Below are 17406 nucleotides of genomic sequence, written 5' to 3'. Positions count from 1 at the left end.
TTGATCCAAAAAAATATTTTCCAACCTTCTGTAGCAAAAGGTAAACATGTAATTAACTCAAATGTGGGAATGTCTTGGCATTTGCAGGAGTCTGTACTGTTACATTCTCAGAGAATACTGGAACACCTTGCCGCACCATGAGGAAGCAGTGAGCTGGTAGCTAAGTAAGCTAATAGCATTTTTCAAGGGACACAACTTTGGAAGCTGAAGAGGGACAGACTTCTCAAAATAGATGTTCTGCTTACCCCAGAAAGTAATTATGACCTTATCAAAATTAGTTACTATATTTGGATCTTTCAAGATGGAAAGTAGAAGGAGCCATTAGGCACATTTTCTTGGATGTACATGGTTTAATATTCTGGTTGGAAAATTAGTTCTTGTGTGGTCGAAGAGAACAGTACAGCTGAACTACTACTACAATGAGGACAATGCAACACAAGGTCAAATAGGACATAAGGAAATACCTATCTTTTATCCAAAGGCCTAAAACATACCACAAAGATACCGGTTTTGATGGCCTGAGGATATTCTGTCCAGATGGTGTCCACCTGTATGATGTAGGAAATGACTTACTCTGCTCTCAGATAAAATGTAGGTGAGATGATCCATGCACATAAGATGCAAAAAAAAAAAAAAAAAAAGAGTACTTACTGATGACAGAGTCTCTTTTAAGGACAGCAAAATGTGGATAATTTACTCCAGTTAGAGGCTGAATCATAGTGTTTACACTCTCTGTGATTCAGACTATAACTTTTAAAAGAGAAAGTCTCTGCAATTTACACAGCAGAAGGGGCTGTCCAACTAGGCTAGTGTTGGCCAGGGACATGAACAGTAGAAACCCAGAGAATGGGTTATGAAGCGAAGTCTTTGTCCTGTGAAAATATATGGATATGCTCAAGTGTTAGGCATCAAAATAGCTCCGTTGCTTTCTGTCAGGCAATGCAGGTCTTTTATATCATGTGTGTGGATGTGGATGTGCAGTCAGGCTCTGACTGTGCTAAAATTTACATACATGCTTGGCTTAAACATGTAGAGACCCCAGCTGAATTCAAAAGACCATGTGCGTTAATGGAGATCCCACTCTAATCATCTGCAGAGGAAAGGCTGCTGTTTTCTTAAAGAGAATGGCTTTTAAATTTTGTTCTATACTGTCGCAGGAATTATTTGCATTTCTTCTGCCACTGTATTAATAGTTCTACTTGTCCAAAAAGCAAAAAGCCCACAGTGGTTTTTGCCATTACACAAAAAACAGATGGCAACTTTGGTTTGATTTTGTTTTAATTTAAAGAGAAAATGCTCCCAAATGAAGAGATTATATATGCCAAATTTTAATCCACTAAAAATGGATGCAACCTGATCATAATGTAAATGCTAAGAACTTAGCATACAAAAAAGAATTACTGGAATTATTTGTAGCAGGCATCTGTTTTAACTGTCAGGCACTCGACCTGATCAGGCTTTGAAGGCAATATTGTGCTACCTTGAGTTCTGCTTTTTTGCTACATCACAAACCAGCATAATCCAAAAAACAGATAAAACAAACAAAACTAAATTGTAAATCCATATGAAAGCAGGAGATGGATGTCTAAAAGGAAAAATAACACAGTTATATAAGCATGTTTGTCTTCTGGTGTATTCATTGTGAGCAGATCCTGTACCCTCTTATCCAGGTAAATTACATGATCCACCTAAGGTGAGTTAGATTCAACTTCAGCTCTGTGGCCCGTTCCAAGAAAGCATCTCTGTCAGGAAGGTGTTTAAGAATATAACCTTAAAGCTCACTGACTTCAAAGAGCTCAAGCTCATGCTCAAAGTGAAGCAAGATTATACTAAACAAGGACAGATTTCACAAGGTATTTAAATGTCTTCAGGAATGCAGGGAACGTGGCGGGGGGGGGGGGAATATTCCCCAGGAAGGAGAAAGGTGGGCATTTCACATGGGTAGTTAGAATTGTTCTTAGGAAACACCATTGACTGAATGTGAAACCTGAGCTCCTACATTTACAATTTACAAATTAGATTATATGAATACGCCCCTGTAAAATAAAGACTGCAAAAAATAAAAATATTCCATTATCTGATTTTAGAACAGTAAAGAAAATACCAATAATACAAATAATACATAATAAAGTCTTGGGACAACTGACAGACATGCACTGACATTGACAGCAGCCAAAGCACCAGTCAATTCCTGAAGATTCATGACTGGCTAGTAAAGCGAATAGACCACCACAAACCCACCCAGGTCAGCCCAGTACTACAGTTACTATTAGGATTGGGCATGAGTCTAAAAAGCACTGCTGGTGTCCCAAGCATTTCTAGAAGAAATAGCATCTGGGCAAGCAGCCAGCCACTAGGCTTCTCTCAAACGGTTTGCGAGGCTTATTACAGCATACAGTAAAAACTGAAATGTTGTAGAGCAAACCCCGCCTATTTCATCACATAAGAAGAAACACTTATGTCCATTATACTAGTAAGGTGACTATGGCTTGGTACCCCAAGATATGTAATGCTCACAGTTCCATAAGAAAACATACAACCATAGATGTCCTGAATAGCTTACTTTCCATATGTGTACTTCTAATAACTTTCCATTTTAATGACAATATAGTGAAATTTTTGGGCAGCTGATATTTTAACTTTTAAAAAAGGAAGAGGATTATACTAATGAAGCAGAGCTAAGACATCATGTTGTGTTACTGAAACTGATGTTCCTGTATTTGCTTCAGTGAGTGCTAGATCATACTGATTATTCAAAATGAAGCTGTGATCCTCAGTCTTTTAGGATCCTGTCAGTAAGTTTGACTCTGCACTGCAGCCTAATTTAATCATGTGCTCATTATCCATACCAGATGTGGTGTTGATTTGTGTTTCTCCTCTATCTGCTTGTGTTTAAGCACACATTCTAGCCCACAGACTACAAACGTTATGAGGAAAATGGGAAAGAGTTTACGTCTCTGAAGTTCCACAACCAAATACTGCCATCTTGTCAACCTGAAGAAGACATTTTTGGCACATCTGCCTCAAGCACTGCAGAAGCATTTATCAAAATAAGAAATTCAGATGCATAAAGACTTCTACAACGGCAGGTTCATCTGGTGGCAGTTCCCATCTGAAAGGCAGTTCCCATTGTTCAGGCAATAATTTGGAAGGGCTACCATAATCCTAACTCTTTATTGGTTTATGGCATTTTTACAGCCTCCAACCACTTCTCCTTCACAACTAACCCTTGGAGAGGACAGCCAGCTCCCTCATCCTCCAGCTGCGTCCACAAGTAAGGATCTGGCCAAGGACCAAGAACGTACTCAAAGTGCAGTATCTTCCACAACAGTCTGCAGGCCACAGACAGCTGACCATGTTGGTTCTGCCCACTCACTGGAAAATTAGTTTGAATGCTATCATGCCAACCAAGACGATACCAAGTTGTCTAGAGTGTTTTTATCTTAAGTGGGAAAGCTTTCACAAAACTTTTTTTTTTTTTTAAATATGGTAAAAATCACATCCATAATTCAGAGAGCTGTTAAAAAAGCTATTGATTAGCTTTAACTTCCCAATGATTTGTAAAGACCCATTTCAGCTCTGAAAACACACCTAGATTGCATACTTCAGAAGTTCTCTTCATCTGTCCCTGATTTGATTTTTAGGTCAATAAAACTAATTTTGTCATTGACTTCTGTTAGAGACAACTGGGAGTACCCAAACTAACTGTGTATCTATCTCCTCAGTCAGGGAAGCAGATAATTCTGTATACGCATTCACTGTACCTTTTCATTTTTTAGAATTATTGCAGATTAAAAACCTTCATAATTTATAGTACAGTTCAAAAATCTGTTCACAGATCTACTATTTTCATGTAAATGCCTTCCAACAACTTCTCATTTTGGCAATACCAACACCACCAGACAGACTCTTCTCAGATAATAATTGGAAAATAAGACACAGTTGGCAGTAAAGTGCAAACCAAAGGGGATGTTCAGAGGAAATAACATCAGAAGTTGGCAAGGTGGCAGATGCATTCACTGACTTGAACCAGATTCAGTCAACAAAAGTCTGCAATGTAAAGATCAAACTATGAAACTTCAATTCAAATATTATTTCAGTCCTAATGTCTGGATGCAAAAGCTGGAAGCCCACCAGAAGCATAGACAGATGTCAAACCACCTTCAAAAGCAAGCACTTCAAGAAAACACTAGGAATTAAATGAAGCAAGTTTATAACAAACAACTCTAACACTTGCAGTTGACAACTCAGTTGTCAGAGCGTTCCACCATCCCTATCTCCAGAGTAATCTAGAAAAGGAGGTTGAAATACTTGGGGTATGTTAGGAACATTGGCCGTGGCATGTATATTGTTAGGCAACTGACAGAAAATCCATGATACTATGGAATTTCTCCACTGAAGTAAACTAGGTGTGAAGAAAAAAATGGACATAGAAAACCAGTTGAGAATAGCCTTGTCCGTGTCTTCATTCACATCTGAAATACCAATAAACCTGAGAGTAACATACAGCCCAGTGGTCTTTAAGAATGTCTTGCTAGCAATACATTGCTCCAGAGACTCTTCAATACTCCTTGCAAACACAAGAAATAAAAAGGTAAGCCGAGAGACAGTTAAGTGCAGTATTAACTTCAGTGGGTTAGTTGCTCATTATTGCCGTCCATGGACCAGTGGCTTTTGGGGAACCACTAGTATCATTTCTTAGAGTTTGTGTAATTCTATTGATATCTGTTTTAAACTCTCCCCCCCACAAGAAAGAAAGAAATTGAGATGGAGGGAATGGGTAGAGATCAAACATAGTACCCAAGGGACTGGAGTTCAATTTGTTGTTCCACAACAGATTTACTGTACAATCTCAGGGAAATCATTATGGCCAGATGCTTAAAGGTATTGAGGTAATGCTTCCTGCAGGAAGGCTTCAGTGACCTGGGCAAAACCAAACACGGTCTCTGCCCTGCAACATTTACAATGTAGATATGCACTGGAGGAAACAGTAAGCCATTTCCAAATGTATTAGCAGAATCACAGAAGTTGTAGTGCCATGCGAGAACCAGCATGACATCCAGATTAGAATATGGCAGCTCCCACAATAGACCAACTCTCCTGCTTCTAGTGAAAACAAGAATGCTGGAAAGAGGCAGGCACACAGGTTGTGGATACAGGCTGAAAACTAAAATTCTTTTGGTAGCTTTCTGGATTCTAGCCATTTATGAGTACCATTGAATTGAAGCCTGGGTTCATTCCTTTGCATTTGAGAAGTTACTTACAAATGCAAAAAGAGCAGCATTTTATAAACACTTTGTCATTTACACATGCAACATGAGGCCTTGGACCTCTAGAGTCTTATCCACACCTTGGCCTTAACTCCTGTTATATTTTATCATAACTCTTTTCTCCAAATATAACGAGTCCACGCTCTGGCTAACACTGGGAGGAAGAAGGAACAAGCTCCCCCACCGCCCTGCCAGTCAACACCTGTGCTGATGAGAAGAGCACAAGGCAAGCAGCAGCCGTCGACAGGATCTTCCTCCACCTTTCAGCACAGATGAACAAGGAAGAAGAGCTTTGGCTCCACCCCAGTTCTGCAATGCCCAGAGCAAGTAAATTTTGCCTTATACAAAATGATCTGTGCTAGGTATGGGGAGAGCAAAGAACTACTGCTTCCCCACCAGAGGCAGGCCTGCAGGCTCATACTCTGCTTTCTGAATTGCTCTTCTTGCTCAGTCCTGGTGTTCCTCTTGCCCTCAGCCAGCTGTCCACATCAAACAACTGCAACATTAAAACCTGCTTCTCAAAACAGGAATGCACACGGCTAGGAGAAACCACAGGAAAGGAAAGAGTAAGACGAAAAGTATTTGATTCCCTTCCATTCTCAGACAGCCAACATACTATCTCCATACATGTTATCTTCTTGGCACAGCAAATTAACAACTTTCTATGATTAAATAGAAATACAACTGACTCATACTGGCTTTTTATGCAGAGAACAGAATGAATTAAGTAATCTCAAAATTATGAACTCTAAAGGGTATAGCAAGAAAATATTGGCTAGATAAACTGTTCATTATCAAAAATATAGCCCTTTTCTCACTAAACAAATTGCTGTGCAGTAATTACTGTTCAAGTGATAGTACAACAGTTTAGGATGTCAGGGACAAACAGTTATAATTTGACTGCTGAACATGCACTCCAGAACAGAAAGGTGCAGCAAGTTTTACAACACACAGCCTTGCAAAATGTATCAGAGGAAGCTGTTTTGCTTGTAAAACTCAAACTCTTTTGCAACTTTCCATCAATCACTTGATCAGGCAATGAAACTCACTGAGTGAAAGATCCATGAAAACAGACTCTGAATAAATTAAAATTTTCCAGGGCAAAAACTATTTTACGTATCAAATTTGTTTCTAGGGCAGTCCAGCCCATTATTTGGGATTAACTCTTCTAAAATTTCCCTTCACAGACTGGAAGTGAAAAGTGGAAGAGGATGCCGAGAACATGCCTTTTCATCCTCTGTTTCAAAGCGTCAGACACCTCAAGTAACTTTACCACAAATCAACATAAATCCTGGCTTCAGCTGCTCTGTTCCAGAGTAGCTACCACAGAGCATGTGCTCAAACTTCTAGTGCCACTGTCTGTAAAGAAGTGCCTGGTGCAGCGCAGCTATTCCCACACAAGGGAACATTAGTTAATTTGCATTCACAGTTACCATATGAGGTGTGAGTTTCTGACAGTCCACACATTTTATATTTAAAGACTGTAGGAAATTAATATAATTATCTTTGATATAATATACAAAAGTAACTTACCAGCCCATCACAATTGCTGATAGCGACTGAAGCGTTTGGCAAATCAGTGATATCCCCAACATAGAGGCAATTCCCATAGAGAGGTTCAACGTGAGTCTCATCAGAGTCCTCCTGCCATTCAACTGTTGCTCCAGGGGCCACAAGCCTGGAGTTTGGCCGCAACCTGAAGTGGAACTCTCTTCCAAAAACAGTGACATTGTAAAATATTTGCTCATTTGCTGCTTCATGTTGCAAGTCCTCCGCAGCTCTCCTGAAGCGTGCTTTTGGTGGTCCAGACAGCAAGTGGGATAGGAACCTGCCCTCTGAATCGGTGCTGGTGGGGATGACAAGGCTGTACTCCTCTATATTCCTCAGAATTGGATCTTTACAGGAAGAAAGCAAGAGAGGAGAGAGATACTAGAACTAAGCATATCCTGAGGCCGCGGGATTTTTATTCCATTATTCATTAGCACAGCAGACACTTACATAAGGCAGATGGACACTGCACTCTGTACAGACACTTCATTCACTGGCACGAAGTGTGCAGAGTTCATTCAAACTTGCCTTTTGCTCCCCAAAACACCAGACGGCAGCATAAGCCTCCCCACCCAACAGGGACCCCACGCTCCTGCCCATGCAGCGGGGTCCCGCTACCCTTTGCCCACCCAGCCGGGACCCCGCACCCCTGCCCACCCGGTCGGTGCCCGGGTCGCCTCGGGGACTTTGGGGCTGCCCGGGTGGCCAGCGATGATGAGAGGTCGCTGATCCACTTCGGGACTGCTCGGAGGGGCAGGGGTAGGGGCTTCGTTTGCAGGCGGCAAGCCTGCAAGGGAACGGTACGTCCCTCAAACTATCCCCGGCGCGGCGGGGATGAGTCGACTGGTGATGGGGACGCCACGGGCAGCGATCGGCAGCGGTCTCAGCGGAAGCCCCGGGAGTTCTGGACGGCGGCGATGGCCGGGGCAGGAGGAGGAGGAGGCAGACGAGCTGCCATGTGCTTCATCCCGCACGGGGAACTCCAGGCACCGAGCCCTGCCCGCCGGCCCGCCGGGGCTCGTCCCCTCCGTGGGGCAGGCAGCGGGCGGCCGCGCGGCTGCGGACACCGGCACAGCGCTGTCACTGCCGGCGGGGCTCCCGCGTCCCCTCCCCGCCGGCGGCGCGGGTGCCCCTGTCCCCGTCCCCGCCTGCCGCTTGCAGGGAACAACTGGAAACCCGGCAAAAGTAGCCGCAGAAGAAGTTCAAGGGGAGCGGAAAGCCGCGGGGCGACGAGTCGCGACTTCAGACGGGCGGGCTGCAAGGCACCGGCCGGCGGCGGCGGCGGCGGGGCAAAGCGAGCAGCCCAAAGACGGCGGGGCGGCCGCGGCGTCTCGGCGGAGACCTACCTCTGTCCCCGGGGCGCCGCAGGGCGCCGGCGGGCAGGGAGAGCGCGCAGCAGAGCAGGACGCAGGCGATGCCCGCGGGAGGGTCCATCGCGGCGGCCCCGGCCCGACGCGGGGGCCGGCGCCCGGGCTGCCCGCAGCCGGCCGAGCGCCGCGCCGCCCGCAGCCGGGGCGGGCCAGGCGGTAGCCCCGCTCCGCGTCTCTCCGCGCCGCTCCGCGCGGCTCAGCGCTGCCCCGCGCCCCGCCGCCCGCGCATTCGCCCAGCCGCAGCCGCAGCGGCAGTGGCGGCCGCGCTCCCGGCTCGCAGCGAAGCAGAGACACCAGGAGGCGGCGGGGGTATAATACTGGAAACACAGGGCGTGCAGGAGTGAAGTCAGGCTGATTGACAGAGGCGCTGCCACACGGCGCAGCCGGGCCGAGGGGAGCGGGGACTGCCCGCCCTGCCGCCCCGCCGGGCAGCCCCGAGCACCGCGCCGCCCCCGGGGGCCGCTCGGCCCCCGCGCCGCGCCCCGCCGCCGGGCTTCCCCGGCCGGGACCCTCCCGCTGCCGGGGGCGCGCCGGGACGGGTTCCGGGAGCGGGGATGGGAGTTGGCCAAAAGCGGGTTGCAGCAAAAAGAAACACCCCGCCCCGCCGGGCTCGGGAGCCCCCCGGGGCGCTGGGGCCGTGTCCTGCTACCGAGGCCCGCGGGCTGCGCGGTCCCGGCCCCCGTCTGTGAATTCATCTGGAAACTGGTGGTCAAAGAAAACCAAGAGGCAGACCAGGCAAACTTAAGGCACCTCGGCATGAGTTTTGTTGGAGTCTTGGGTTTCGCGTTGAAAGCAAGGACCTAAATGGACAAAGTGCCACCAACCGTGGCGAACCATGATCAGAGATCTTCATCTGATCGAATAAATTACTCTAAGCAGCCATTTCACGGGAAAAATTGTTTGGACTATTTGCTAATGAAACTGAAATTACTTGCTGCGAAGCCATCTTACATTAAATATCTGCAAATGGAGAGATAGACCCTGAAAGCATTCAGGAATACTATAAATACGATATAGAAGAAGATTTTTTTAAATAATTAAATAATCAAGAGTGGCCTTTATGGAAAAAAACAAGTTATATTTGTTTCCATATGGCCAGGATAAATGCCATACCGCTTATTCCTTTCACATAATGTATATATTTACTCAGCTGTTACATTATCGGGATCATTTGCTGTTTTCACCACTTTACTCTTTAACCTTGCAGAATCCTAATAGCCCTTCTTGTGCTCTCGCTGTCCTCGCCAGTCCACGGCCTTACCTGCCGCAGACCGACTCGCGCTGTATCTGCATGTATTATACCCCTCTGGAAATCTGCATGCAATGGCTTCCTACAGGAAGCTGGTCCTCTGCCAAGGAATTTTCCTGGGTATCCTTGACTATTCTTGCTCCTGTATGACTAAGGGTCCAATTATTACCTTCCACCCCTATATTATGGATACAAGTGAAGGGCACAGAAGAAAAATAACAGCTAGCTAGTACTGCTCAATGCCAGTGACTAGGTTTTATGGACCCCAGGCCTGATCAATGATGGCAGTACATGATTTTCTGCTTGCTTGGTTTGTTGTTCTGGTTTGGTTTTCCCATTTTTTAGGTGAAGGATAAAAAGGGAAAGATTATTCTGAATAATGGAGTAGATCAATTTGTACATTACATTCAAACATCCCTTTACTTATCTTTTAAAATGACCTCTGCTTGGGATTACTGTCTGCACCGGGCTTCTCCCAGTTCTTCCTTTTGGTTTGTTTTTCTGTTGGCTCATTTTTTGTTTTGTTTTGTTTGTGAGTCCATATTGAGCAGCTTCTCTTACTTAAAATCTCATATACTTTCATCAGTACACAGCTGGTAAAGTTCCAACTTCATTTTTATTGGACTTGTATTTTAAGCTGATGATGTGGCTTTTTTATGTTCCATCCACCCCATCCTGCTCAAATTGAAATAAATTCTGCTCATAAACTTGAAAGGGAGAGGGGCTGGCCCTATATTTGAAATCAAAGTTCTTATTTGTATATGATGCATCCAGAAAAAAATAAGGAGACAAAGTATATTATAGAAATACAAAACAACCCAGCCAATAGTTCTACTAATTCAGATGGATTTTTATTCTTGAAAAAATTGGAGGTTAGAAAATATGCTTTAATATGGATAACAGCTGTACTGCAGAGTAATGATATAAACAAAAAGAATCAGTATCTGTCTTTATGTAGAAGTTTATTTCTATACAGAAACCAAGTTCTGTGTGCATGTTATTACCTTATCACATGGGGCCAAGACCCAAAAGCTCCATGGGCTCCAGGGGTTGGTGGAGCTGTTCTTTAAAATTTTAAACAAAACCGAACTGAGAACAAGTGTCAAACAATGCAGCCAGATCCGTAGTAGGTAAAAAATGTGCTTCCACTGAACTCGCTGGAATAAATCCTGATCCCCCACTGAAGTCAGTGAGAGTTTTGCCATTGACTTCAACAGAGCCAAGATTTTCTGCAATAGAGTCACGACGCCAATTTAGACCAACTGAGGATGTGCCACATGGCACAGCAATGGGCCCATTATCCTTCCAGAGAAAAAATGGACCCATGTTTGACCCTGAGGACGTGTTCCAAAGCATGCCAACCACCACAGAGCCTGAATGAGTGAAATTCAAGAAGTTCTTACATCCCGGCTCTTACACCACTATAGCAGAGAAATTCAGGGGAATACCCTCCTTAAAACTAGTTCGTCCCCATTTCCTAAACTATTTGCCCAGAATTCTTGACACAGGCAGCCAAGGTCACTGCCTGGGTTTCCACAGTAGGGCCTTGCCATGGCTGCCTCCAGCAGGATGCTTCCAATTGTTTTAGAAGGAACCAGAAAAACTCAACGTGAAATGTATGTACTGCTGCATTACTCATAGTCCACAAACCTCTAAATTAATTGGTGTGAATGAAGTCTCATCGTGTTTATTTTACTGGAATGAAGGGAGGACGACTAGATGATACTGCAACTGTGCTCCACAGTTTGATCTGAGGATATGCCTATGCTGCTACCAAACATGACTACAATCACGCAGATGTTTGCCGTTGCTGGAGACAGGCGTACCAAAAGGAGAAAATGATGCTGTGCGTCCTGAACGAATACCCAGTCTGAAGGAAGGGTGTTCTAGCAGCTTATGCTGAAATACCCAAAGCAGCTTTAAACAAGCTAGCTGAGCTATGAGCAGCACTGTAACTAAACCAATATGGAGTTCAGCACAGACTGCCTGAGTATTTACTCGGATTTACAGATCTTCTTGACCGCACCAAGTTTGTGCTATCAGTTCCTGTTCTAGCTAGGGTACATCTGTATAAACTGCAGTCAGACCTTCCCTGTGGAGATGTTCTCTCAACATTTAATTTTGCTTAGTAAAATGAAAAGATCCTAAGCTTAAATCACCAGCTACTGCTATGGAAGTGTTCAAAACACATGTAACTGCACATTGCAACGAGAAACCTTGTATCTGAGATTTCTAAGCTCTCTTGCTGTTTTCAAGGGAAAATCAATCTTTTCCCTATGTTAGTGGGGCTGTGAGGGGAGATGCTGGACTGCAGCACTGTGCCTTCTCCAAAGGGCACGCCATCACCTGGGCAGGTAACTTAGAGTCTGCTTACAGCCCTCATGATCCAAAGCAGTCCAAGCTCTTAAGTGAGAGATTCCCCAGAAAGGAGAGTTCTCATTTCTGACCTCCTTATGGGGAATATGATACCCTTCTGCAAAAGGACTGTATGTTGCCTGCATTATGTTTCTTACGCAGATCATTGTCTTTGCTTTCACCCTTAACTGGTATGCATACTTTGTGGCTATGCAACATTATAAAGATTAATAAAAAAGAAGATAAATTAAAATAGCATGCCAGTTCATTCCTCCACGCTTGACATTTCCAGGCTCTGTATTGTTTGAACCCTTTTGCCATTACATGGCAGTGTTATATACTACCTAGAAAAAATGCATGTATTTAATGGTGATTTTGAAGCAGAGTATGCTAAAGAGCAGTAACTAAAACTGGAACAGTCCTGCCTTTTCCCCTCTTTACCTGAGCACAGTAACGAAACAATTCATCACACAAAAACCAGACCAATGTAACAATTAATAAATTACCAAATTATCACACTCTTTTTAATAATTTGACTTCCACTCCTTTTTTAAGAAAGAAAGTGCCAAAGAAATATTCTAAGAAAAACAAAGTGACAAGAAACTAAATTAAAGCAGTAATACCCAGGCTAGTCACTTTGATTCCTGGAGTAAGAAATTAGGTAATATTACAAAAAATATGTACATCTTTAATTGGTAACTAATAAAATCCTGCCTACAATGGGAGAGCTACTGACTGACTGTGGTGGGTTGACCCCGGCTGGACGCCAGGTGCCCACCAAAGCCGCTCTATCACTCCCCCTCCTCAGCTGGACAGGGGACAGAAAATAAAATGAAAAGCTCGTGGGTCGAGGTAAGGACAGGGAGAGATCACTCAGCAATTACCGTCACGGGCAAAACGGACTGAACTTGGGGAAAAAAATTAATTTAATTTATTACTAGTCAAATCAGAGCAGGATAATGAGAAATAAAACCAAATCTTAAAACACCTTCCCCCCACCCCTCCCTTCTTCCCGGGCTTAACTTTACTCCCAAATTTTCCACCTCCTCCCCGCCAGCGGCGCAGGGGGATGGGGAATGGGGGTTGCGGTCAGTTCATCACACACTGGCTCTGCCGCTCCTTCCTCCTCAGGGGGAGGACGCCTCACACTCTTCCCCTGCTCCACCATGGGGTCCCTCCCACGGGAGACAGTCCTCCACGAACTTCGCCAACGTGAGTCCTTCCCACGGGCTGCAGTTCTTCACGAACTGCTCCAGCGTGGGTCCCTTCCATGGGGTGCAGTCCTTCAGGAACAGACTGCTCCAGCGTGGGTCCCCCACGGGGTCACAAGCCCTGCCAGCAAACCTGCTCCAGCCTGGGCTCCTCTCTCCATGGGGCCACAGGTCCTGACAGGAGCCTGCTCCAGCACAGGCATCCCACGGGGTCACAGCCTCCTTCGGGCATCCCCCTGCTCCGGCGTGGGGTCCTCCAGGGGCTGCAGGTGGATATCTGCTCCACCGTGGACCTCCATGGGCTGCCGGGGGACAGCCTGCCTCACCATGGTCTTCCCCACGGGCTGCAGGGGAATCTCTGCTCTGGCGCCTGGAGCACCTCCTCCCCCTCCTTCTTCCCTGACCTTGGTGTCTGCAGAGCTGTTCCTCTCACATCTTCTCACTCCTCTCTCACTGCAACTGCAACTCCCCTGTAACTTCTTTTCCCTTTCTTAAATCTGTTATCCCAGAGGCGCTACCACTGTTGCTGATGGGCTCGGCCTTGGCCAGCAGCGGGTCCGTCTTGGAGCCGGCTGGCATTGACTTTATCGGACATAGGGGAAGCTTCTAGCAGCTTTTCACAGAAGCCACCCCTGTAGCCCCGCCGCTACCAAAACCTTGCCATGCAAACCCAATACACTGACTGTATAAAAGGGGAGCATCTCCTCTGCCTGCTCATCCTGAGATTTCTGAGAACCAGCTCCTCGGCCCTTACCAGACACACTCAGACTGCCCAGGCAGGCAGGTCCTCAGAAGACTTGGGTGATTCTGCCGAGACAGGAGCAGCACAGGACATGCCCCAGAACTTCAGGGACTTAAGGCACTTTATTGACAAAAACTTAAGCAGTTATACAGTAGTTTTGAAGCCTGTCACTGTTGGACTACAGGACTTAACTCTCACTTTAGCTATTTAAGATTCAAGTGTACAGTCTTCCAAGACGGAACAGAGCAGCAGGCATTCTTCCCAACCTCGCTCCGTGTGTCAGTGCTACCCATGTGGGATACCTGCAGCCTGAGACAGTGAAGAGGTCAGGCTGCCTGCAAATTGCACAGGCCAAGAGATTAATCTGCCAGATGCTGGCCACGCAGGGACCAGCCGTGGACGCCTTCTCAGGTCTATGCTCATTGATAGCACAGGTTGAAATTCCTTCTGCACATGGCCCAAAGCTCCTACCTGACCACAGGCTTGCAGCTGAACTGTACGCACACGTGAGTTTGCACTCAGGTGCAGGGAAGGAAGTAACAGAACTAGGGGGATGGATCCAGGTTTCCTTCACCACCTCCTGTATTTGGTTCAGCCACTTTGTCCTGATTTTGTGGCCCACAGTAAATGTTCCACCTTAATTCCCCTTTACATTTTCTCTGTCAGCATAACACATAAAATTTCATTCTTACCACTTCTTTCACTAACCATCTGTATTTAACTGCTAGTATAATTGTCTTTTGATAAATAGTACAATCCCTCCCCTACATTTTCACCTTGATTCTTTCTGTGCAGATTTATTGCCTCGCTATTAATATTCCAGCCATGTGATTTATCCCAGCATGTTCCCGGAATACTTGCCTTCCCTATATAAATATTTGAATGATCTTAATTTCAACTAATTAGTACTGGGACATTTGATTTCCCTCTTGAAGAATTCTCATTTGTTACTAACCAGTTCCTTTCCAGTTTATGAGATATCTATTTTGAGGGGAGAAAAGAGAGTCGCTGAACGAACCAAACACTTTTTCAATACTGTTCTACCCTTCTTCATATTGTTCATGTCGATCTGGTGCCAAAATAACTCTTCTAGGTCTGAAATCTCAGAAACATCAAATACACAGGCAGTGACAATAAAGCATTCCTATCCTGCCTATCAACATGCTTCAGTCCTCACAGAAAGACAGAACTTATTTAACATCTTACTATGCCACAAATTTGGGCAAGTCACCAAGTTCAGATCTGGGAGAGAGAACAAAAGTTAGACGGCCCTAAGATCTGCCACGCTCTGGAGCATCACTTTCACTGTCAGCTTTACCTACAAAGGAAGCTTGGGGCAACTAGGCCCCAGTGAAGGGTTTGGGATTTTTTTCCCAGGGCAAATCTAGCTATACATAATTTTTCCCTGAAAAACATTTAGCAAGTTTGGCCGAAATATTTTGGCTTTGTGCATCGTGACTTTTTAAAACAAGAAGAATCAACATCTTCCAGAAGAAACATTTCTGGAGGAAAAACATGTTTCTAGTCAACATACTAATTTATTGTTGAGAAACAATTTTGATGGAGCAGTTTCAACTAGCCATACTTACAAATTGTTCTGCTAGAAAGAAATCGTCTCAGAAGCATTTCAGCCATGCAGATTTCTTCACCCTCCAGAAAAACCACACCACTCATTTTCACTGATTCACCCACTGCTGACAACATTAATCGGTTGTTCAGTCTAGGCATTGTTTTAGTGAGTCAGGATACACATAAAGAGTATATATTAAGAAACAAAGCACAAGTATTCTTTACAACTACTAGAAAATGTCTCTGAAATATTTATTTATAAATCTAATTGAGTACAGACAAAAAGCAGGATTTTCCCCAAAACAGAGGAGTTAAGAAACATGGGAAGTTTTTAAAATTAAGCCTTATCAAGATCTTCAGATTCAATTTTCTCTTCAAATAAAACAAATTCTACTTTCCAGTTGCCTGTTTCACAGCTGCAACTCTGATAAAAGGACATCGTAGTAATATATATCTTCTCTAAAAACAAATACCCATTTAAAATAGACCAGGAGATTTTCCAGCCTCAGAATCATTATTTGTATATTTGTATTGAAGTAATGCCTAGAAGGCCCAGTGGAGACTGAGGTCTATTGAGTTAGTAAGACAGTGAAGAAAGTGACCTGCCTAAGTACAAAGTTCAACGCAGCAGTTCAGTGAAACAAGTAGAAAAATAAGGATTTCCATCCCAAAATCCTGACAGGTGGTATAATCTTCCAAAAAGTCATCCCTGCAATCCTTATCTATTACTTGTAGACACACTTTTCAAATAGTACTTATTCTTTACATTTACAAACAATGTATCTGAATAATTATTTCCTCTAACAATAGAAGTCTCGAGCTATTTCCCTTCGCCCTTCTCACCGCCTACACTACCACCTCAAGAGGTGCCGTGCATTTGCAACTTAGCCTTTTTTTTTTTTTTTCCTTAATCATGCTTTCTGGGAGCCATAAAGCTGAAAAGGAGAAAACCGTAAATAATTGCATCTTCAGAGAAGAGTTTAAGCTTTAAGCAGTGGCAGAAATACTGAGTTCATATGCTAGCACTGTGCTTGATCAGAGAAGTCCTTACAAATTAGGTTAAGGAAAATTTACTACTATCCAGGATCCTATATTTTAAGAGGTTTTTCATCAGTCACAGAAATGATATAATTTCTGTAGCTGCCATTTACGTATATAAGTAACACAGAAGGAAAAGCACAGCAGATTACTGGGATCCTGTCCAATATGTAATATCTGCAGCCTCAAGTCAAACAAGCTCAGAAGGTTCATGGAATTTGACTCAGTGAGAACTGCCAACTCAGGGGGAAGGTCACAATCACAGTGCCTAAATGATAAAGGAAAACACTTCTCGGGCAGTCAGGAGATGCAAAACTTTTGGGAATGTGCATTTTCTACCTTACAAAAGGAGATTTTTGTTGAACTTGTGAATTGTGCATTTCCTTTAGCTCCGGTCTCCAAACCTGCCAAATTAAGCAACATTGCCCATGGAAGCTCTACCTAATCCTTCACTCATTCAGATGAAGGAATGAGGGCAGGGATTCTTTAGGAATATTTGAAAGCAAGCCTCTTGCATCATTTGTCACTAAGACAAACTCAAGACAAGGACTAGGACTAGAATAATTCCTATTCACCTTTGTAGCACAGAAATTGAATCCCATCCCTGCCTTCTTTTTAACCCCAGAACAGAACTTACTTGAGTGTGAGCTGGCACTCCTAGAGTGTACTATAAATTGTGTCACACTAGCATCAAAGGAAAATAGCATGGAAAATTTCTAGTAAGCCCAGGGCTTTTATTGAAACACATGCAGTAAAACAGCCCAATGTTTCTGGCTGTTCTTCAGCTTATTCTTCAAATGACATGTTAGGGACTAGTCTGTAATATGAATAGCTTCAATTTGGGTAGGAACACTGTATGTTTGCCTTATAAACTAATAAAACCTCGGTTACACAAAAAATTGTTGCAGCTTAAGGAAGTCCAGTTTAGTGGAAATAATAAAGCAAGTTCACAGAAATGGAAATTTAAGGAAACACATTCAGAAAGCTTAATAAGAAACAATTTTCACCTGAAAATTCAAAGCTGTAGAAAGCTGGCGTGGTGCAGCAAATGCAA

At 44.3% G+C, this 17406-nt stretch overlaps 2 protein-coding genes across 2 annotated transcripts in view; one reads left to right on the top strand and one right to left on the bottom strand.

Moving 5' to 3' along the window:
* Nucleotides 1-8252, bottom strand: part of ADAMTS2 (ADAM metallopeptidase with thrombospondin type 1 motif 2) — a 191091-nt gene extending 182839 nt beyond the window's left edge. Inside the window, exons 1-2 of the mRNA XM_050905562.1 lie at nt 8165-8252; nt 6804-7165 (exon numbers count right to left, since the gene is read on the bottom strand). Of these exons, the coding sequence (XP_050761519.1) occupies nt 6804-7165; nt 8165-8252 (450 nt within the window). The remainder of the gene's footprint in view (nt 1-6803; nt 7166-8164) is intronic.
* RUFY1 (RUN and FYVE domain containing 1) overlaps nt 1-17406 on the top strand; it is a 205585-nt gene that overhangs the window by 107919 nt on the left and 80260 nt on the right. The window lies entirely within an intron of this gene.

Source organism: Gymnogyps californianus, chromosome 14 (assembly GCF_018139145.2).
Source record: "Gymnogyps californianus isolate 813 chromosome 14, ASM1813914v2, whole genome shotgun sequence".
Lineage (NCBI taxonomy): Eukaryota > Metazoa > Chordata > Aves > Accipitriformes > Cathartidae > Gymnogyps > Gymnogyps californianus.
The sequence above is the reverse complement of the archived record's forward strand: the minus strand, read 5'-3'. Positions and strand labels throughout refer to the sequence as shown.